Here is a 23092-nt window from a genome sequence, read left to right on the forward strand (position 1 = left end):
AAATTTATAGAGAAGTTTTGTGCAGATCAGCTATGTTATAGTTAAAGACCCAAACACAAATTTATGCACGTGTGTACCCACCCAATGAGTAGTGCCTACTTCTTGTACACGACAGGGGGGGGAAAAAAATCAAGGCATTATATTCTCACCTGCCTGAGCTTATCTGTGATGCAGTACCAATTCTGACATCTACTGTTAAAGTAATACATTCCAGAAGAACAAAGTCATTCATGATAGCACGTTATATAATAGAAATAAACAACAAATGCACCAAAACACTATTTAAATGACCTACTTTACTTTGGAAAAAAGTTCCAATTAGTATGTAAATCTATTGTATAGGTGAATTCCTGGCTTCACTGAAGTCAAGGAATATTGGAATGAGGCGCTTTTCCTGATGTTCTCCTACAAGCCCCAAAGCCTGATCTTGCCAATACACAAGATGGGTTTAATTTTATTCACATGGTAGATCCTTACATGTAATCACCCAAGTAGAGTTTGCAGAACCAGGCTCTTAAATATGTATTTTTACTTGTATAGTTACAGATTTATACCCAGTAATGGGCATTAATGGATTAAAAAGAACAAATTATAACTTACGGTGCATCAAGATTTCTTTAACTTCCATAGGAGCAAGCAAACATTAACTTCTTTACCCATGGCAATTACAATTTCCTACAGATGCTCAAATTCCCAGTGCAGTTTCATCAGGATAAAATTCTCACACTTCTGCTCTAGATACTTTTTTCTCAAAATGAATGCATTACATAAAGGTCAGTAACCAGTGAATACTTGGGAGTTTTATAATTGTATTTCTCTCTGGGAGGCAGAAGGCAGCAATAGATAGGTACAATTAGAAAACACAAGTGTTCTTTGCAAGACAAATTTCAGGACTAACACAAGCTGGCAGAAGCATTAACATTCATTTTTAAAGTTGATAGTTCTTCATACCAGAGTGTCTACATGCATCGTTACAAAGTTGATATAAACCAGCTTCAGGGACCAACTAGTCCTAATATGGCAGGTTACTCATAACTATAACATTTATCTTAAGTTCTGTAAAAACATACATGGTTTTATAGCCTAAAGAGACATTAACTCTTGTATATACAATTCATTTTCCCTACCACTAAAGAAAATTTAGTTTTAAGGGTTTCAGTAAACGGGAACATGACAGGTCAAATTCAGGTCACCTTACTTGAAGAATTAATCCCCCCAATTTCAATGTGAGTTATGTGAAAGTGAAATAAGTGGTATTAGGCTGTGGTACAGAAAGCCAAGAACAATACATCCAAATGAACTGCAAGGAATCAGAATGGAATTACTGAAATTACAGGCTGTAATTACTAAAAACATATTACGAAGTTACCATGATTATGTAAAAAAGTTAAACGTAATTACCAAAATTATCTTTAGCCCAGGTATTAACATCAGTATCTTTCATAAATACTTCTGTGAAGGATTTAATCATTAGTTATCAAGACCTTGGTGCTATGCTGGTTCCAGAAAACACTATTTCCAGCAGAAGAGACTCCTTAGATCAAATCTCAGGTTTTGGTTCGTAGACAGATTGCCACCTTCCAGGTTGCTAACCTCACCTCCTACAGCAAACAGCATTTCCCTTTATAATCTTTGATCAAATGACCCAAAAAACTAATTCCTGCTGACTTATGAGTCATACTAAGCTTCAACTTCACAAAGAAAAGTTGAATATATTTGGTTTTGAGAATATTCAGTTCATCACTTTTTCATGATATTTTATTTCATAACGACTAACTGAAGTTATTTTAATGTAAAATGATAAAACCTGATAAAAATAACACCTCGACTGGTTACACATTCCCAATTAATAAGTCATAAACAGCAATTTTATATTCACTAATTAGCGTGATGTATGTTCCTGATTACATTTTTGTTAAACTTAGGTGTCAGCTTTTCCATATGTCCCTTCTGGAGGTCTGTAGTACTTTGGGAAAGCCATCAGCTGTATCATGTTGAATGCATACTTTCTGCATTTGACATTCTTCAGTACATTCTCTATGCGGCATCCTTCTCTAGTGAAAGGGGGAAAAAGTACAACTTCATGAAACACAGAATAAATAAATATGCTTTATTTGTTCATTGCAGAGTTTCAGCAACAGTTGAAGTAAAAATAACAAAGATTCAACTCTACATTTTTGTTCTCCACAAGTGATGATACATCTTACAAAATTAAATCCAAGGCCAGGCCCAGTACAGTTATTGCCCTCAGAAATAGGTGATAAGATTTTTTTTCCCCCTAATATATTTGCCCTTCAGGTTTAAAGTTCAGTAAAAAAAAAAGTAAATACTTCAATGACACATTTTCTTCTGATTCCAGAAATATATTTGCCTTTTAAACCTTCTCATACTTTTTTCAAATTGTTTACTATATGTGTTGAGAGTACACGTTGCCCTAAAAATGCGTATTCTAGGAATAAGGCATTTTATTAAGTCTGGCCCTAGAGATTTGTGAAGGAAAGTTTAATCTCTGCTTCATTTTCTGTATGTTCGGCTTTGCAATGAAAAAAAGAAGAGAGAAGGGCTTTTCAAACAGCCCAATCCAACTCTCTGCTTTATAAAGGAAGGATGTTTGTTCACATACAGTACAAAAGTCACAAGTGCCAAAGTGGTGCATCAAGACATAAACAGGACTTTGCTAAAAAGAATATAAAAGTGTCTTGAAAGCAAAAGCAACTAAAGCAACAATTACAAACAGGTTAATTTCCTTACAAACCAGAACTTACTCTATTCCATTTAGTTACTTGACAGAAAAGGGTTAGTTGTAGCAAAGTAATAATCATTTGTTAAACAAAAAAGATCCCATCAGCTAATAACAATGAAAATAACCCAATGAAAGGTACGTCTCACAAACCACCACCCTGTGATAATTTGTCTAGGGGTTAGTCTGTGCTGTGCAAATTCATTTTTAGTGGGTTTTTTTTTTTGTTTTGTTTTGGTTTTTTTTTTTGTCAGACTAATTACTCTGGAAAGAGGGGTTCAAGCATTCAGGATTCCACGTCTTCTTGTATACAGTGACAGCATTATAAGTGGGCTTTCTTTGATCTAATTACAGTGGGAAAGTTTTACCATGAACAGAAAGAGCAAATCAATTCACTAATGCATAGTATACTTCTCAGAGTTCAGAAAAAAAATAACAAAAACATAGTACATTTCAGACATTTGTATCTTAAAGATGAATCCTTGGGGTCTGAGATTGTAGAAATATTACAGCATAATTCCTTTTTCTAAAGTTAGTTTGTTGTTGTTTGTAGAAAAGAAAGGAACACAAGTGAAGTTTATTGATATTTGGCTAATAGCAAAGCAAGACTTAAAATAAGCCACACAACCAGCAAGTGTGAGCTGACAAGCAGCAAGGCGACAGGATAGAAGTGTCGAGAAGTTGGCTTGTTATCAGTTAGACAGCCTGTTTCGGGATCATCCGATTCATTCAGTGCTCCCTGGGTTTGTCTGCTGTTAAACAGGGGAAGTTAGGAACAAATAGAACAGCATTTAAACAGCAAAGAAAGCCAACACGTAGCTATTTTGACACAGAGAAACTATATAGCCATTTTGATGAAATAGATTTATGCTAAGTACTTCCAATGCATTTATTGTGTTCTACAGCTGACCTGGGAAGCACGATGACTAGGTGGCTAATCATGTTCTTAAGCCTGCTAGGTGCCTCGGAGTAGTATTCACAAGTTAACATCAAATAACTTACAAGATGAACTATACTATCACTAAAATGAACACACACACCGAACAGAAATGAAATAAGGAAATGAAAAAAATAGTTAAGGAAGCAAAGAAAAAAAGATATGTCACAATGCAACACTGACAAAATAGTGTCTCCATGGTGTTCACAGTTTTTTCAAGTCCTGCTTCACTGTTAGGAAACATATAGGCAGAAGTAGAAAGGGCACACGCTCTTCTTTGAAACAATTAACAACTATTCTAAAAGACTTTTAAATGATGGTAAATTGACTTCTTAAAAAATTCGTCAGTGCTGGTGACTCAGTTTTGAAGTCAACAGCAGCTCTTTTTATTTAATGGCTCACACCTACATTCCTCTAAGAAAATTACCTTCTACCTTGTTCAGTCAACTCAGCTAGGAACTAATCTCCTTACTACCGAATCACCGTAAGGTGTGCGGTCACTTTCCTACCAGGGCAGCCAGGGATACTTCCAAGTCACTGCCAGTCTTTTCTATTGTGGTCTCGGTAGCTTCTCTACAAGTAGAATTATGCCTACTTCAACTATATCTCTTCAGTCCTTCTGGACTTAACTTTATTTGCATACGCTCAGGAGTCCTGTTTATGGACTTCCTTTGGGCAGTAAGGACTGAGAAGATTTTTATTTTTCTATTTACTATGAATATTCTGGGATGAAAAGATAACTCTCCATTTTCCTCTGTGGACTTAAGGATATCCAGATATATCAGATTACAACACAGTGCCTTTTCAGAAGCATGTGTGCCAGGTACACTGTTTTTTCAATTAAGAAGATGCTGTCAGACCACAAAAAGGCTGTAGGACAGTAAAGGTAGTATCACACAGTCCCAGGGAAAATGAGAAGGGTACATGGAAGACAGCAGCAGTCACTTCATCTTACAGAAAGCCTGCCTTTCTGACTCGTGTGTTAAAAGGCAATGTTGAGTTTCTTGAGCTTGGATAGCAAGAGAGGTGCAAGAGCTGCACTTACAGGTGGGATGCTAGGAAGGGGACTGGTCAAAACCATTCCTTGCACAATTTTCCTTTTGAAGAACCCTTCCGTAAGAAGTTCTTGATTTCTTTCTTTGCTTTGAACATTCAATCTGTACGTTACACTAATAAAGAGGACAAGCCATACTATTTTAAATAGCAAAATAAAAGATAAAAAAATAAAACCCCTAGTATTTGAATCTAGATCAAAGCAATTACTGGTGTCAGCATGTTTGCTGCTTTTGATCTACAGTTTTCACGTGTCCGTGGACAGAAATTGGATGGAACTCAAACAGTATTTTAGACAAAATCCTCTCAGATACTGTCAAGGAACAAAGCTAACTGCGTGCTATGCTGACTTTGTCAACACCGTGGCTTACATGGAAATAAATAATTCTGTGTTCTTTATCAGACCATTCCAGTTAATGCCTTTGCTCTAGGATCCACCCCAGAACTTACTTCCTCTTCTCACAGTGATAACGTTACCATTTATGATCAGTTGTGAGGACTAAACATAATTGCTCTTTGTTAATTTCCTCCTTTATCACGCATGTATTTCTACACACTTTTAAAAACACATTGCTTGCCTTTTTTTTTTTTTTTCATTTCTTCATCACTACAGGATCCCACAAGTCTGCCTGTTTGGCCCTTTTGCACTGTCCCCTCACTCCTTTTCTGCTCTTCGAGGTGAGCCTGCTGGTTGCAGCTTACCCTGTTATGCCCACAGCTGAGAGCTGTAGCTCAGCCCTCATAATCCCAGCTACTCCCTCCCGGTCACAGAGTCCAGGTGCTTTTGGACTGTCCTTCGGGATGTCTTCCATCACAGACTTCATACGTGTGCCTGTGGCTGAGCAGGTGCAGAGCCAAACTCTTTTTTTTTTTTTTTTTTTCTCTGAAAAGATCCACTGAGGCAGCAACAAAGTTCAGCGTTTGGTAAGCCTGCACAGCCACTGCATTAGCCACTGTTGGGTACTTCATTCCGGAGAGCCTTAGCTTGGCATGCCAGTAGCTTGTCCTGGAGCAGGCTGAGTTACATGCTTGCAGGCTGCCCCTATAGGGATGAACACTCCGACTTCTGTGGTGTGCCTTGTTCTGTTTTGCTCCGTATCTCACTGACAGCGTGACTGTCTTTTTATCTGTGTTGCTACACGTCCCATTAGCATCGGTGAGATTTATGCAGGTGTAATGATGGAAATACAGATAAAAGCCATTTGTTCTATTTTTTTTCCCCAATAAAGAGCCTACAGTACATTTGTTCTTTGATATGCTGAAAAGAATGATCAGTGTCTTTCAACATAAAAAGTCCTATCTTCCCCGAGGAAAACTACAGTGAACAGCTGATGCACAGGGACTTCTGTTCCGCAAATTAGTCACATCATTCTATGCATGATTCAATAAGACATCCTCAAAATAGAGCAAGAGGATCCAACTCCATTATTAGCTACCTAGGAACAGGCTGAGCGGAATACCTAAACGTGCTTTTCATTTAAGAGGAATATTTGATCACGGTCAGATGCCTTGCTAAGCTCTGCTACAACTTTTCAATGTACTGCAGTGACAGTGTCTTCTAACACATCTTAAAGTGTTCTCCGCAGTGACTAATGTATCTAGTTAAACAAAGCGAAGCCCTGCACCCAGCTGTCAGCAGCATGACAGCACTGCTTCCCCTGGCTCATCAAAAGCTGTAGAAGTTTTGCTGCAAACAGCATGAATCCAGCTGGTGCCATGTCAGCTGGATTTATTTGGCTTCTGACTGACACTCAGCACAGCCAGAACAGAGTGATATTTGACCCTGTTACGGTGTGAAGGTATAGCCATAGTTTTGGATGTTCTCTCCATCACAAACCGTACTCTAACAGCTCTGAACTCACACCAAAGGGAAGGAAGACTCCTGAAATACCGAGTAAGTTTTTATTTCACACACACACAATTTTAAGAGGTAGAGTGAAAGCTTCTGAATCTGTAACATCTGGTGTAATGAACACCTCTCTAACCTATAATACTATTTTTATTCATTTGCTTTCAAATTGTTCATTTGAGGCTTACAACATAGCACAAATACATCATAACAGCCAAGGGTGCTGTAAGTTTAATGACGATATAACCATTTCAGTCTGCCTTCTCTCTTACTTGGTGTTTTATCATCTTAAGCTCCTGTTGGGATAATGCTGCATGCCTATCATATGAGACAAAGGCAAAACAGCAGGTATTTTCTGTTGGTTTTAAATTCAGGTGACAAATTGATTGAACCTCTAAGCAGTGGAGCAGAGACAGTGAAAATGGTGTGAGGGAAAAAGAAGCCTCTCAAGAGTCCTTATAAAGCCAAATGCACATACGAGGGCACATTCTGACTTTTGATTATCAGTCACACTGACATCCCTGTGCAAGGGTTTTGGAGTAGGCTCATTTTAACACTTTGGGATATATGCTTCTCTTATTAGAACTTTTCCAGCTCCAGCTATTAATGATACTAAAATGGAAATGCTAAACTGTCCTAAAGCAGTGCTTCAGGTAGAATAGATGGGCAGCTTCCTATCAACACAAGGATCCCATGTGCTAGCAGTGACTTCAGTCTGAATTCATGTCTAATAGCATGCGTACTTTGGGGGAATTTTCCCTTCTTGCAGACAGACTCAAGCAAGCAGTTTCTTGGCCTGCTGGGTTTTTCTTGTCAAGCTCCAGTGCTGACACAGGAAAATGACAAAAGTGAGATGCTTCTCTTTAATCCCATCCAACAGCAGCAGCACAGGCATTTCTTCAAATAGAAGGGATTGCTAACAGTACACAATTTTGCTTACTTACCTGTTCTTTTCATTTAAGGCATGCATCACAATCCAGAACTTTTAAGAAGCAGCTTCTCTAGAGAATGTTTTCATCCCTCTCGAAGATTTCAAACAGAATACTACCTACTTGCCTTTTTAAAAAAAAAAGGTTTTGGAGTGGAAGCAGCTTAATTTCCACATTATACATGTTACTGTGATTCACTGAAATGCTTCAGAGAAAAATCGACTGTTTCAACATGCAGCGCTGCAGTTCTAGAAGGTAGCCGTAACTTTTTCAAAGGGGAAAGATGGGATCCTTGTGAGGCCATTATGAAGATGCTGCACTACATGATCCAGAAGAATAAAACGTGATTCAGAAGGAAACAAATAGATCTCAGCCTAGTCCTGGAGCAGTGCTGAATCAGAGCAGAACTCGGATAAAACATACAAAGGAATACTGGGCAACAACCCTTTATGTTGAAAGATAAAGTTGATACAATAAAACCTCCAACAATTTGTAAAAAATAAAAAATGTTTCTGCATTCTTTCAAAATGGAAGATATAGGAAGGGAACCATCAGAGACATTTTCCGTTATCAGCGATCCTTACAATAATTCTTTTTCTGATGCATATTGTTGTCAATAACTTACAAATTTTTCCTAAAATCTAGGTGGTATTAAATAAAGTAAAAGATCCTAGAAATCAAATTTTGCTGCTTACGTGATCCTATAATCTCTATTTGGTTTCAAAACAAACAAGTGGCAGTACTGAAACTCACGAAGAGTCTCAGATCTACAAATACTGATGAATTCAGTGGGTGATTTGGAGGCAGCTGCTATTTAAACTTTCAGCAACAATACAAACAATCTAATATGTTTATCAAATTTTCACACTACCCTCCCTCCTTTTGTTTTACCTTTTGTACTGCAACTTTTTTCCCCTATTCTTTTGCCGGCATCCTGTATTTCCCTACTCCTTTCTTCTCTCCCTTGTTTGGTTATAAGACATTACTCCTCCAATGCCATTACTTAGGAAATAAAAAGGAGAGCACATGATGTTACATGAGGCTTGTCCAGTCAGTTTGACCAAGCAGCAGATTCACGATGACATGACACCTAGGTCTTGAAAAACACTTAATGTACAGTAATTCAGGTTTTTTCGTGCTCAAAACTATAGCACTGTTACTGTGGGTTCTCAGTCTGTCCAGGGAAAAATATTCCATTTTGAGACGGCCAGAAATAGCAGAGTGCTGGAGGCTCAGCTACGGTCACGGTACAGATTTTAAACACCGTTCCGGGCAGGCCATAATGGTTCGGTGAAGAGCAACAGATTGATCAACACATTGTCTTGTAGTACTGCTTCACAAGAGGGAAGGAGACATTTGGTTTCCGTGCACACCACCACATCCTGGAAAAACCCTATTTTATGGGATCACACTGACAGACACAGATTCTTTGGAAGGAATGGTGAAGTCAAAACTCAGTTTACACAGTTGCTCTCTTTCCCTTTGCTGTGTACGTCTTCTCATTAAAGTCAAACTAATTATAAATATGCCAATTTCCCACCAAGTTTTATCAGCTTAGCTGGTTTTGAATTTCCCGGGGCAAGTCAGAGAGAGGCACACCCCGCACCCACAGGCCCTACACCAGCACAGCTCACTCCTGCTTTGGGCGATGGAAACCGTTCCCTGCGGTCCTCTCTGCAGCACTCTTCCTGAAGGATGTGGAGTCTGACAGACTGAACCAGGTATTCACAATTTATTACCTGATTGTATGTCCCCTCTAGATTAAGAGGAAGACATTAAGTTAGTTCTGAGATAAAATTTAGGAAAATAGCTATACTTAAAAAGAAAAAAAGCAGCACAAAAGCATGTGCTCAACTATTGTTTACTAGTGTGCAGCGATAAAGCATCAGAGCACCATTTGTTTGTTCACGTGATTACAGTTTAACAACAACAAAAATAGTTCCCAAGTTAGGTATTTTGTTATTTACCAAAATTAGAGAATATAGCTAGAGCTTGATTATTGTTTGGCATATACTATACTTCCTGAAAATACAGTACAGGTTAACCAAGACCTGTTCATGACAACAGACTGTACCTGACAATCTCAGCCCAAGAAGGGGGAAGGTCTAAGAGAAATATTTTGATTTCTTGTTTATGAATGCAATTTTTGTTTCAATATTGTCCTACAGTAGAGAAAGTCCACGAGAAAATGCAGAAATATTAAATGCTAGATTAAATGTTTTTAGCTTGTTTAGGCAGCATTTCAGACAGAGATGAAAAACAGGAAAATTTCCAGTTTGGTTCATTCTGTCCCAAAATTGTTGGCTCACGAAAAAGCAAAACCCCTACTGTTTGTCCTTGTTTACATTTAACACACCATTAACTCCAAAGAACAGATGAAAGGGCAGCTTCAAGCTTTATATCTAATATGCACAAACCAAACTCTATTTGATAATATACATCTCCATCAGCATTAATCTCAGCACTTCAGAAGTCTCTGCTGATTGCAGAATTAACATTTTCCTTTGTGACTGATACAAAACACCTGCAAGAATGATTTTTTTCCCCCCGACGTTAAAATGACATTGACAAAATTCATACAGTGAAAATATAATAAAAAGAAACAAAACATTCCAGTTAGAATCACAGCCCGTTTATCCTGACTGCTGCTCTTAAGGCACCTACATTAGCAGTTTAAACCCACCCTCAGCAGTTCCCCGCTGCTGCAGCCGAACAGCAAAACCAGGGTCACGCTATGTGCCTATGTCCCCTTATCTGCCAAAAGAGACTGCCGACCCAAGGCCACCACGTGGGAACAGGCCCTTGGTTGTGCCAGCTCCCGAACTGCCCAGGAACCACCTAGGAGAGTGCTAAACTCAGCCAAAAGTTGTGCCAGGAAACATTTAATAATGTCACTGTATAAAATCACTGAGATGATGTCCTTGAAACATTTCCCAGTGGTTTTTAATTCACAAGTATGGGCCGAGGCCTCAAGTCCTGCAAAGTCATTCTGGTAACCGTGTGAGAGATTAGCTTCAGAACTGAAAAGGGATGGGTTTGCAGGAGAGATTCTTCTTTACCTGTCAAGACAGCTGAGTGGTTTTTGAAACGTGATTTTCACCTCTATTATACTCCAAGCAAAGGATTTGCTGTTTCATTCTACTATTTACCAATACTGCTGTGCAGTATTACATATCAATTCTACAAAGGTTTCTTTCTTAATCAAAAAATATGGTTCTAACCATCTTCCCAGACACTCTTCCATAAAGTATTAGGATTACATATGCGGGAAATTCTCAGGACAAAATTGCAAAATCTTCCCCAACAAACTTCTCTTGCAAGGTTTGAAATTCAACCCAACGTGTAAAGTGAATGTGATCTATGTCTTTGTGGGGGAAAACAACCAAACAAAAAACCGCAACCCAAAACCAAAACCCCATTAGCCAAACCTCAAGTTTCTTAGTGATCTGAGGATCTGTGAAACAACGATGACTACACCCTTCAGGTAAGTTCTGAACATACAAGACATTTCCTCTCCGTAAGGTTACGGCACCGGTATAATTGGCTAGTGAGTCATACTTATTTCCCGACTCTTTCTGTCATAGCAAGGGATTTTTACCGAGGATATCATTATACATTTAGCTCACATAGCACAGTGAAACATAAGCCCCATAGAAATTCTCTCTTTCATATGTCTAATCAGGTTTTAAACACTTTCTGTTGACCATGAAAAATCTTCATGAATCATCCCTTTTCTTTTGGCAAAGATTTTTTTAGCCTTTTTTTCCCCATCGTGAGGACAAGTGGCAAAGCTGATTTAAGAGGCAGAAGAGGCTTGCTGTACAACTAAAGTCATGCATGAAGAACAATGCTTAAATCCAACATTAACTTCTAGATGTTCCAATCTATGGGTAAGATGACAAAATTAAGGTCAGAGGGGAACTGTTGGTGTAAACAGAGGATCGCTTAATCTATGCTGCATTTGCAATTTGTGTCATTTTAAGTGAGGAGGGTGTTGAACAGCAATAAGAAGAAATTTGAATATTTTAATTTAGTGTTTTATACCTGCAACTTTAGTTTGAGGTATGCAAAAGGAGGAATGTGACTGCTGCTGATTAATGACACCAATTCACATAATCTCTTCATGGGATTAACCAATGTAAGAGTTATGAAATAAAACACAGGAAAGATCTGAAAACTGCTCTTCCATTTCAAGTAATGCCAGTTCATTAATTTCTTTCAACCAACACAATGATACTAGTTTTTTTAAAACACATTGGCAGTTTGGGATCTGATCCGATCCCAGCCATCCTTTGAGCACTGGTACCACACGCAGTACGTGGGTGTACTTACGCAAGGGGAGTTAGCGCACGTGTAGGTTCCCCGATCATGAAAAACGCACCTAAACCTGACCTTAGCTGGTGCACAAGTGCTGGTACCAGGAGCACTAAATGCAGCGAAGAAAGCTCCCCTGCTTAGGCTGGGTAGGTGGCCAACCAAAATGACCTACCCAGAAATGCACAGGCTGGGATACAGACTGCAGCAATCTGGAGACTGCGCCCCAACAGCCCCATCAACGAACCACCTTCTCTTTTCTTTAGCAGGTTGATTTTAGTCATAACTATGAGAGTTTTATAAAATGCAAGCAACATCCTATTTGAACCCCAAACGCGCTACGTTTTCAATCCGATTCCTTCAGAGCAAATGACAGAGCTGGTCTGAAACGCTCATGAAGGGCGTTGAAAGCGTTTGTTGTCCTTTCTGGTAATAGGTAATACGTAGAGACTTTGAAGAACAAAACATTTCCGTGGGAAATTGAGACTGTGGATGTGACTGTTTTCTCTTCACTTGTTTTGTTTTAGCATCTATTTAGAAATTGGCCAAAGTTTTTTTGGAGCCCGTTCTCAGAAGGAGTACTTTTCTTCCCTAAGTACCAAGGAGGAGGACTGAAGCTGAAATTTTTAAAACAACATATTTGTATATTTTACGAAGTTTTTGTCCATCTTTGTTGTCACTACTCACGTTTGTAAGGAAATTTCTATGTCAAATGCTGCTGCAGGTTTCTCAGTAAGTTTCAGACATACTCTTGCAGCTCCCTTCATCATATCTCAGAAAGCGAGTATTAGCGCAGACCATGACTTTTTAAGCAAAAACAGCACTGCACTGATGGGGAGAGTGAAGAGATGAAAACCCACACAGTTTTGCTCCTAGAATTTCCAGAAAAAATGATCTTTTGAAGATTCGAGGTCACTATAGACTATAGATTCAATAAGCAGTGTATTTACCTCCTGCATCCCTAAGCCTTTGCTAGCAGCAAGGAGTAAACAAACAAATTGTAACTCAGGGGCAAATATTTTCCACTCTATAATAATGCTACATTTTCCTTACTGTAACAAAGAAATGAAAGGACAGGGTTTGGCTCAGTGCAGTCATGGTAATTCACAGTTTGACAAAGATCAAAGATGCAGCTCTCAGGCGATGCTCTATGAACCACGTTCAGGACTCCCTGCACAGAAAAAGAAGAGTTCACTACACTGGCAGTATCACTTAATGATGAGGTAAGTCACTGACAGGTGAAAAAAAAATGCCAATTTACTTCTTGACCTGGGACAAACTATCAGATACGTACTTTTTTTAAAAAAAAAAATCAATTTTTTCTGTATTGCAGACTGTATTTTCTCAAACACACGATCAGTAGTGAGGAATCTGTCTGACCAGAGTTATTGCTACAATGCCTTGGGAACTGCAGCTTGCAAAAAGCTGGAGAAACCTGCCAATTCCTGCACCTTTGGAGTCTCTGGGATGGAGATATATAAAGACTGAATGTCCCCAAGCTCACCCGCAGCAAGCTGCATGTGGAGGTGCAAAGCAGTACAGCATTGGGACTTTCCACTAATGGTGGTAGTTGCCATTACTTACGAGCAAGCAGAATGTACACTATTTTAAAAAGGCTTACAACTGGGGGAAAAGAGGGTGTTTTACGATGAAAATTCCAAAACATGTAACATAAAATTGGAAACATCCAAGATTTTGTGGAAAACTTATCCACCTATAATCTGTCTTTATTTTCTTCTGAAGCAGCAGCAAGCTAGTAGCAATGTTTGAATATTTCCTTCCCCAGGGTGGGACACGGGAGGTAGCAGCAGGGTATAAATCTTCACTCACTGAGACGATGGAGAATTATCTCTGCCTACAGTGTGTTTTTCTACTCTATGATGTTCACTGGTTGTTTTGCATGCTGGAAGGAAAATGGTTTAAGAAACATTTCAGTAAGACGTCACCTCATGGTGCTCCCACTTTAGATAAACACTGCACCGATTTTCCAGAAAAACACTGTCTTTTGAAACTGGGGATTGAAGAGGGATCCCCCACTTTTGAAAGTGGCGACACTTGCGTGCCCCCAGAACACAACAGTGCATGAGATTGTGCTGGGGGCAATTTCAGCACCTCCTATTTTACGTTCTCTTTATAAGACTGGGTTGAGAACTGCATTCAAGTCTGAGACACATTAATCCTCGTATTGCTCCTGTTTCTGGTCACGTTTTTCTTTAATCACTATGAAAAACTGTAACACACATTCGCATGCTTAAGGTATTTGGCTTGAGTAACTGTGAACCAGGGGCCAGGTGGTCAAGCAGAAAAATCTACAGCGCAGACAAAAAGCACATAGGTTGTTAATTAGAAACACTTCATCCTCCCCAAATGCCCATTACAATGGCAGGCCTTAAGGAATTCTGCTTCCCTTTTAATTTCTAATAAATGCTAATGCCCTTCAATTATCTTGTGGCGTACCCCACATTAACCTCACTGGGAATGATACTGCCTTTCTGGGCCCGGTGAGACGTGTCAGCGTTCATAGTCCTCTCTAACACTTGCTCATGGCCAATGAACCACAAAAAAGCGCAGCCCCCTCCTCTAGTCTGGGCTGGCTGCTGCTCTCATTGTCTTTTGGTTAAAGCCGCGTTCCTGTGGCTGTTGGACGGCACGCACAGGCTTCTAGTAAATAAACAATTTCCCTTTTTAGCATACATGTACTGCACTGGTAAGAACACGGCCGAGACAAAGGCTTTTAAACTGCTTAAATTATCGTCTGCCGCGAACACAAATACCTACGGACAGGTATGCAATGTTCTTTTTTAAAAGATCTCAACCACTCTCATAGTTTTACTCTCAATTAACCTTTACTAAAAGCTAAATCAGCTTCACATCATCTCACCGGAGCCCAGCCTATGCATGGAAAGGATGCTGGAATCATGCTTGTCTCATTTTATTAATATTTAATTCTGTGTTAGTTAAAAATAAATTCTGTAATGTGCTATTAATGTGCTGCAACTGACAGCTTAAATACAATCAATAAAACACAAAAGCTGCAATTAAACAGCAAAAGTCATTTTTAAAAATTATCACTGCCAAGCTACAGGCTTCTCCTGTTATCTCATTAATATACACCGGGGGCAGAGTCGGCTCGTGCACTGTTTATGTACCATTAGGTTAATAATATCCTTCCTACTCTCTTACAACATGGTTAAAGCAAACAAGTAGCAGAAATGCTCTAAACTATTTTTGTTCAGTTTTGCTCTTTGCATGAATACTTGATGATGACAGATATGAGATTCAAACAAAGCTAAAGGCATGTGAGCGCAGGCCAGCAGCGGCGCTTGTCAGACAAGTACGTACATCAACGCAGACAGAATATTTTGGTGCATGAAATAATAAATGACATTTTCCCAGGTAGGGTACACAGTAATGAAATACATGCAGAACACTGTAGAAAATTTTAAACACGATAATCCATCCTAAGCTGGAATTACTTGCAGCTAATGGAAATTTCAGTGGAAAAATGACAGTTTTACATTGGCCCAATAACGTTCTCTTGAGCTCAGAATAATTAACAGCTGAAGAAGTGACAGACAACCTGAGGGCAAGGAAAGAGTTATCCACCAAACATTTGCTTCCTGAGGAGGAGATACTTTATTTAGAAAGCTTCCTCTCCCTCCCATTCATTCAAATGATTAGCTGCCTATTTCTGCTAAGGCATACTAGCTATGAATAAGTTCTTTTTCAAAAAAACCCACATCGAATCACAATGGTAGAAAAATGAGAACAACGTTGACTGAAACACTGAAGAAGGTTTTGAAAAAACAGCTTCCACGTATCAACTTAAAATGGCTAAATATTTACAGAACTCACGCATTCCCAAAATTATGTAAGCGAAAGCAACTTTGTGCCCAGAAGAGCTGCCAAATTAAAAAGTTAACCACCAACATCTATAACCAGCGATTTGGGACAATGGCACTTCAAGTACACTGCTTAATGGCTACTGCTTTCTATATAAACAAGGAAACTAACAAAAGTGGACTTTTACCCCCAAAATATCAAAGCATGCAGTAGGTATTTTCTCATAGGAACTAAGCAGATAAATAAAAGAAGCAGCCCAAATATTGCAGCGACTGCAGGCTAAACAGCAATTTAACAGTGCAGTTTGAACTTCTTTTACCTTTTTTTTTTTTTTTTAAATAACTTCTGGGTCCCCTGACCCCACGATAATAAACAAATTGATGTCCAGTGACATACATTTACATTTAAAACACAACAGGGACCGTGCTGATACCAGCAAAATCTCCCCCATGCTAAGTTTTGCCCTCCTACCTTTATTTTACCTCCAGTCGTTTACTAGGATAACTACAAAATACGCTTCCAAGATCTGATCCAAATCCTCCAAAAGGCAACACGTCGTATACTCCCTAACCCGGAGCAGCAAGTCTTCGGGTGCCAAATTTAACAGCCCAGGCTTCCCCTGTGCCTACAGAACACCCACAGGATGACTCAGAGCCCCTAAATCAGGTAGTCAGCCGTCCTCCAAGGTGGGTACCGGGAACACAAATTCTTAACCTAGATATTCGTACGATAGGTATCTAAAGTTTTATGACAGAAACAGCTTGATTATGAGCATTGCACTGAATTCAAAAAGCTTTGGAAAATGTTTCTCCAGTGGTTAATTGCCCAACGTTCCCCACCCTGCCCCATCTTTAGAGAGTTTTATGATCTCCAGCCCACACTTGCGTGACCACTGCATCCCTTACAAAATGAACCGCACTAAAGCCTTGGATTTTCTTTCCAGCACCACAAATACGGTCGAACACGATGACTAACAACATAAACTGCCAAGCTCACTTGACTACAGACTGTTTTTGAAGGAGGGTCTTGATTTTTCTCTGTAATGTGAATAAAATGAAAATAAAAAAAAAGATTTATGAGCAAGCAATTGTTTGTTTTGGGCTATGTTACAATGCGGTACAGAACATTAAGCTTTGCAACAAGATTAAATGTTTTTTTGTTTCTCTTTTGGCATTTCATACCCAATGGAGTATGGATAGCAAGCTTAAAGTTTTTACTTTTGTCATAAAAGATGATTTGACTTTTTCCTCTCCATTGTAATATGTATTTCATTTAATAAACTTTGTAATTAAAAAACCCTACTAAAAACACTTCTCTATTTAAGGATTACAATTCAGAGGGGGTTCATTTAGTTCCATTAGTTTTAGCATCTGTGTTTTAAGTCACAGATAGCTTCAAAAGTAGCTATTGAGGTAATACATTGCTTCATTTACAAAGGAAATTGGATGCTTAATGCATTTTGCAATGCAGTAATAACGAAGTGGTAGTATTTGCATAGAGCAGCCCCCTGTAATAGCAGGTGTTGGTCCTGTCTTGGGAAAAGGTGGTCTTGACTTCTGCTAACCCAGGGAGGGCTCCTTATTCCACTTGGTTATATATTATAGAGATGAGTGAAGGCCACGCTACAGAAAGCCGCATTTGGGAAGGTCCGTTACCTCATCTGTGCCTAGAAAAGCCAAATGCACGGAGAGTGGATGCTTCCACGCTGATCGCGTGGGCTGTTCGTGGAGAACAGACTGGCCAGAGAGGCCTGATCACAGCATCGTGAAGATCTGCGTTCCCTTCCGTGCTTGCGATACGGCCGGTGCGGCTGCTTGGAGCGGGGCACGGGACAGGGCCCACTGCAGACCTCTGATGGCAGATTTCCAGCCAGTGTTTGTTGGTGTAGTTCCTTTGACTTCGCTAGAGCTATTCCAGTTTTATTTCAGGTAAAGGCTGTTTGTCAATGAGTGTATTAAACGTATGTGGCACAAACCAGTAGTTTAGAAAAGACATACACGTGCAACTTCAAAGAATTTGAGGGAGATGGTGGCTGCTGTCACCAGAGTACCTGCTGGACTGCATAGCTGGGATTGCAAAACATGTCTGTGAGTTTTGCTTTCCGAGTGCTTTTAATTGGCTTGATCATTCTCTGTTGCAGAGGATCAGTCTCTTTGTCATAGTAACTCATTAATTCCTAGCATTGACACATCACGATAGTCCTAGCAATTATTTTTTCTTCTTTTGGGTATGTATTGGGTCTGATTCAAACCTAGGAGCTGAATTTCATATGTTATTACTGTATTAACTGTAACAGCAAGCAAAGCAGAAAAATCTCCAGTTTTAATCTGCTCAAGAGACCAACACTCTCAGAACAGAACCATGTCTGGAAAACACCTGTACTGTGTCTGAGTGCTGGTATAAGCATGCAGGAGATAATCAAAACCGTGAGTTCAAGCTCATTACCACCTCATTTCAAGTTTTACCTTGGAATTAAACTTCAATTGAGACTGAAATGAGTTTTGTTATCCCTATTGTGCTGCACGGAGGAAGATTCTTTGTGACAGCACGTAGAATGATTGCCTTTGGGACTGAAAACACAGAGTTTGAGATACCTCTGTGGCAAAATAATTTTAAAAAAATCGGCTAAGACTACAAATACCTTTCTAGACTACTGTGCTACGTGTTTGCTCAGCACTCTCTTAGCAGTGAATACCCGTTGCCTGAAAGTAAGAAAAAGTGTCTGATTTGAAAAATGCTAGTACGCTCCCATTTCGTTATACCCCCTGAAACACCAAGAACAATAGTTCTATCGCATTATATGAAGGGATCAAATTTTCCCAGCACTTCTACCTCAGTAAAATCTTAATCTACAAACAAGTATCTTCACCTGAAGATAGTAAACCTACAGGGCTAAAACACAGGACACGAAGGTCTCAATCTTTCCAGTAAATTTTAATTGCCAGGCAAAGCATGCAAAACAGTCAGAAACCACAGAGATAGGGAAATAAAGTACTCTACAAACTGTTTCTTGCCTTGGAAAAATGTTTGTAACCCATTTTTAAAATTTAATTTCATTAATTCACATAATAAAACAGCAACATGTGACAAAATGAAATGCACCAATTCTCACGTTTTCTTTGGCTAGAATGATGTCCGTGTGTGCGTTATGTGCTGTACCACCCGGGCCAATACCCTCAGCAGGCAGAACTTTGCTATATGCAACGTTGCCTTATTAAGGCACCACCGAAAGGTGACTTCAATCCTTTTTAGACACAAAAATAATTTTACTGGTTTTTAATCTACCGGATTAAAATTATACAAATTACAGCCAGCCAGACAAGGCGGAAGGAAGTCAGTTGCAATGACAACACAAGACAGTACCTTACAGAATGCAGCAAGGCAGGTTCACGAGGGAAAACCAATCCCACAGAAGTAAAATGAATATCCCTTTACCTGGCAGCCCCTCTCGGGCCACTTCCACTGTACGAGAGGGAAAATAAACAGCATAGTAGCAGTCTGACCTGTACTAGCTCGCTTTAAGAATGAATTCAAGTGGCATCTTCACATGGCAAATGATGTTAATCTGCGTAACAGCATTGCCCAACTTTATTTAAAGCAATTGTCTACAAAATTGCTGATAATACCGTTGTAGCGGCAAGTTTTTAGAGAGAAAGAGGACATAGGGAGCAACCTTCTCCCCTAGGCGGCAACGCAGTAAGAAAGCGAGAGGGGACTTTATTCAGTAGGATGCTGAGGGAGGACTACCCACCAGCACTCGGGCAGCTTACACACCCGTTCAGCGGTGTCCAGAAGGGAAAGAGGCTTAAACTGTGCGGCCAGCACTGCTGCATGCGGTACGTCAGCATGAAGCCAAGTATCAAAACAGAGTGGGAAAAGAGAATTATTAACATGCAGAATAGCGAGTATCGGGAAGGCAATGAACCTTATTCATAGGCATTGCAATTGCACAGCCAAGTACAGCAAAGCAACTTCTATTTAAAACAAAGCAGACAATGAGAAGAGTCCCTGTTTAGGAAAAAGTAGGTCCAAATGCAATTTCCAACAAAGGAGAGGATTGTGTGGTCATGAGTTAAGTGACTTGACATCTCTATACCATCTTTCTCACATTGGAAAGTGAAAAAGATACAAGTGCATTTATCTATCTCACCCTTTGCTTGTCAATTATAAGCTCTTCAAGTCATGAACATTTGGCATTATTAAGAATTGTTTGCACATCTGCCCAAATCTCAGCTCTCTATCTACTTCTAATACATTTGACTGGTGATTATTAAATGAAAAGCATTTATAGCACATGTGCGGCTTACCGCGTCAGCAGCTGCTACGCAGGTGAGAAAGCAAAGAATACAATACAAATAAGAAACGATAAGGAAACGATAAGTTTCCTCAGGAAACAAACTCATGTTACATCTTTTTTTTTTTATTGTAAGATCTTAAATGAGAGAGAGGACATCTTAGAAATACCTAGCAACATAAACTAGTAGCAACAGCTACGTAGGATAGAGCATATTCTAAGTGCACACTGATGACAACAAAAGGCGAAACAGCAAACATTGAACATGTCAGAGACTTTCTAAAAACTCATGAATAAATATTCCATCCAGTTATAACCCATATTAACAAAGCAGACTCTTCTGGAATTCCAGAATCAATTCATGGACCTCCGAGAATGAGAGTCTCAGAATTGTGACTGCTTGCCTTTGCCTGATGCTACTTTGATCATTTCAAAACCAGCCAATAATGCCTTTGACAGAGTGCCCGTTTAGCCGTTTTTATTAGCTTTCCTGAGGCATTCACTGTAACAGCCATGTTACTAACCGAAATAAACTTAGCAGACAGATCAGGTCAGCTGTGGTTAAACTAAGCGAGCTAAAAAAAAAAAACCCCAAACAAAACTCCAAACCAAACCAGACTAAAGGTGTTGATTTTTATTTCCTGGCTAAAATGTATTATGAAAAACATTCCACAACAACCCACTGTGGACGCTCCCATCTTCTGCTTATCACACCACCACAAGGCAGTTTGCTGGAAGTTGCTCAGCAAACCTTTCTGTTTCTGACTACTTTGTATTCTGTAGATGCTCCCCCGTTAACAGCTATGAATGAGTTATAAATGCATTTAAATAAAAAAAAAAAATCAACAACTTCGGAGCAGTGAGAGGTGATTTTTGCAAAATGTATATAAACAACAACATTATTTTGACAGGAACAATATATTTTCATCAGACTTGCCAGTTTACCCAAGACACAAACTGCTAATCAGACGATCCTAGAGCAAGCTTTAAACTACATTTGAAGGGGGGAAGGGAAAAAACAGGCTTACTACAGGTAAGCCTAGAGGCAGCACGCCAACGTTTGAGGGACAGCGTGCTAGTGAGGTCCTTTGGTCTCAGTGGAGGTAGGGGATGGAGATCCACTTGGCAGCAAAGACACACGGGTTATTGATGTGGTAGAAACCACAGAAGCGCCTGAGAATGGTCACATAAGAATTAGGGCTCCTTCCCCAAAAAAAGGTGGCAGGATCAATAGCCCAACTGAAGCCCATCTACACCAATGCATGAGATGTGGGCAACAAACAGGAGGAGTTGGAAGCCATTGTGCAGCAGCAAAACTATGACATAGTTGCAGTGATGGAAACATCGTGGGATGACTTGCACGACTGCAGTGCTGCAACGGATGGCTATAAACCCTTCAGAAGGGATAGGCAAGGAAGGAGAGGCGGTGGGGTAGCCCTGTATGTTAGGGAGTGTTTTGACTGTCTAGAACTTGATGGTGATGACAGGGTCGAGTGTTTATGGGTAAGAATCAGGGGGAAAAGCCTCTGACACCACTTCCCACAATATTCTCCTGCAGAAAGTGGCTGCTCATGGCTTGGACAGGCATACTACTTGCTGGGTAAAAAAACTGGGTGGATGGCCATGTCCAAAGAGTTGTGGTGAATGGAGTTAAATCCAGTTGGTGGCCAGTCACAAGTGGTGTTCCCCAGGGAACAAATACTGCTCAATACTGGGGCAGTTCTGTTTAACATCTTAATTGATGATCTGGACAAGGGGACTGAGTGCTCCCTCAGTAAGTTTGCAGATGACACCAAGTTGGGTGGGAGTGTTGACCTGCTTGAGAGTAGAAAGGCTCTGCAGAGGGATCCGGACAGACGGGATCGATGGGCCGAGGTCAGGTGTATGAGGTTCAACAAAGCCAAGTGCCGGGTCCTGCACTTGGGTCACAACAACCCCATGCAACGCTACAGGCTTGGGGAGGGGTGGCTGGAGAGCTGCCTGGTGGAAAAGAACCTGGGGGTGCTGGTTGACAGCCGGCTGAACATGAGCCAGCAGCGTGCCCAGGTGGCCAAGAAGGCCAACAGCATCCTGGCCTGTATCAGAAATAGTGTGGCCAGCAGGAGTAGGGGAGTGATCGTGCCCCTGTACTCGGCACTGGTGAGGCCGCACCTCGAATACTGTGTTCAGTTTTGAGCCCTTCGCTACAAGGACATTGAGTTGCTGGAGCGTGTCAAAAATGAGGTTGGTGAAGGGTCTGGAGAACAAGTCTTACGAGGGAACTGGGGTTGTTTAGTCTGGAGAAGAGGAGACTGAGGGGAGACCTTATCGCTGTCTACAGATACCTGAAAGGAGGTTGTAGCAAGGTGGGTGTCAGTCTTTTCTTCCAAGTAACTAGCAATAGAATGAGAGGAGATGGCCTCAAGTTGCGCCAGGGGTGGTTTAGATGGGTATTAGGAAAAATTTCTTCACTGAAAGAGTTATCAAGCATTGGAAGAGGCTGCCCAGGGAAGTGGTTGAGTCACCATCCCTGGAGGTATTTAAAAGATGTGTAGATGTGACACTTAAGGACATGGTTTGGCGGGGGACTTGGCAGTGCTAGGTTAACAGTTAGAGTCAATGACCTTAAAGGTCTTTCCCGACCTATACGATTCTGTGATTCTAAGGTCTTTCATATAAATATGTGACTATGTGATCAGATTGCTCCTTAATCCTTTGTTTTTTTTTTTCAGTAATCTAAACAGGCTCCTTATATCTGACTGCCGATTGTTGACTGGGGTGCATTTGTGGCTGAGGAGAATATTTTTTTAAAGCAAGGTGCAAATAACTGATCTACCAGTGATAATAATTAGCTGCTGCTTTTTAGTCTGTCTTTCTATAGAAGCAAAGGTTACATGTTAGTGCTTGGTGTGAGGAGAAGGAAGATGCATCTGTGCATTCTCGCAACCTTTGGGCACATTGACTGAGTTCAGCTAAATTCGAATGAGGGATAAGAAACCTCAAAGATTATTGTGTTCTCACCAGTGTAAGGAAATACACAGTCAAGCTGCAGAGAGACACAGTCAGAGAGGGAGGCTGTAGCATGAAACTGAAGCCGCTTATACATTAGGAAACCCATATGATGAATGAGAGCAGTAGAAAGAGAAGATTTCTT

The 23092-nt window shown here is 40.1% G+C and overlaps 1 protein-coding gene across 7 annotated transcripts in view; it reads right to left on the reverse strand.

Moving 5' to 3' along the window:
- Positions 1 to 1921: 1921 nt before the first annotated feature.
- The window catches only part of INPP4B (inositol polyphosphate-4-phosphatase type II B), a gene marked incomplete at both ends in the record, with an annotated part of 291862 nt that continues 270691 nt past the window's right edge, over positions 1922 to 23092 (reverse strand). For 5 of the 7 annotated variants that reach the window (XM_081999525.1, XM_081999527.1, XM_081999529.1 and 2 more), the window contains one exon: positions 1922 to 2054. In XM_081999525.1, the coding sequence (XP_081855651.1) occupies positions 1922 to 2054 (133 nt within the window). Of the gene's footprint in view, positions 2055 to 2797; positions 3493 to 23092 lie in introns of those variants that run through there. The other 2 variants (XM_081999526.1, XM_081999524.1) reach the window with 2 other exon arrangements.

This window comes from Phaethon aethereus (genome assembly GCF_964289735.1).
Source record: "Phaethon aethereus genome assembly, chromosome: 4".
NCBI lineage: Eukaryota > Metazoa > Chordata > Aves > Phaethontiformes > Phaethontidae > Phaethon > Phaethon aethereus.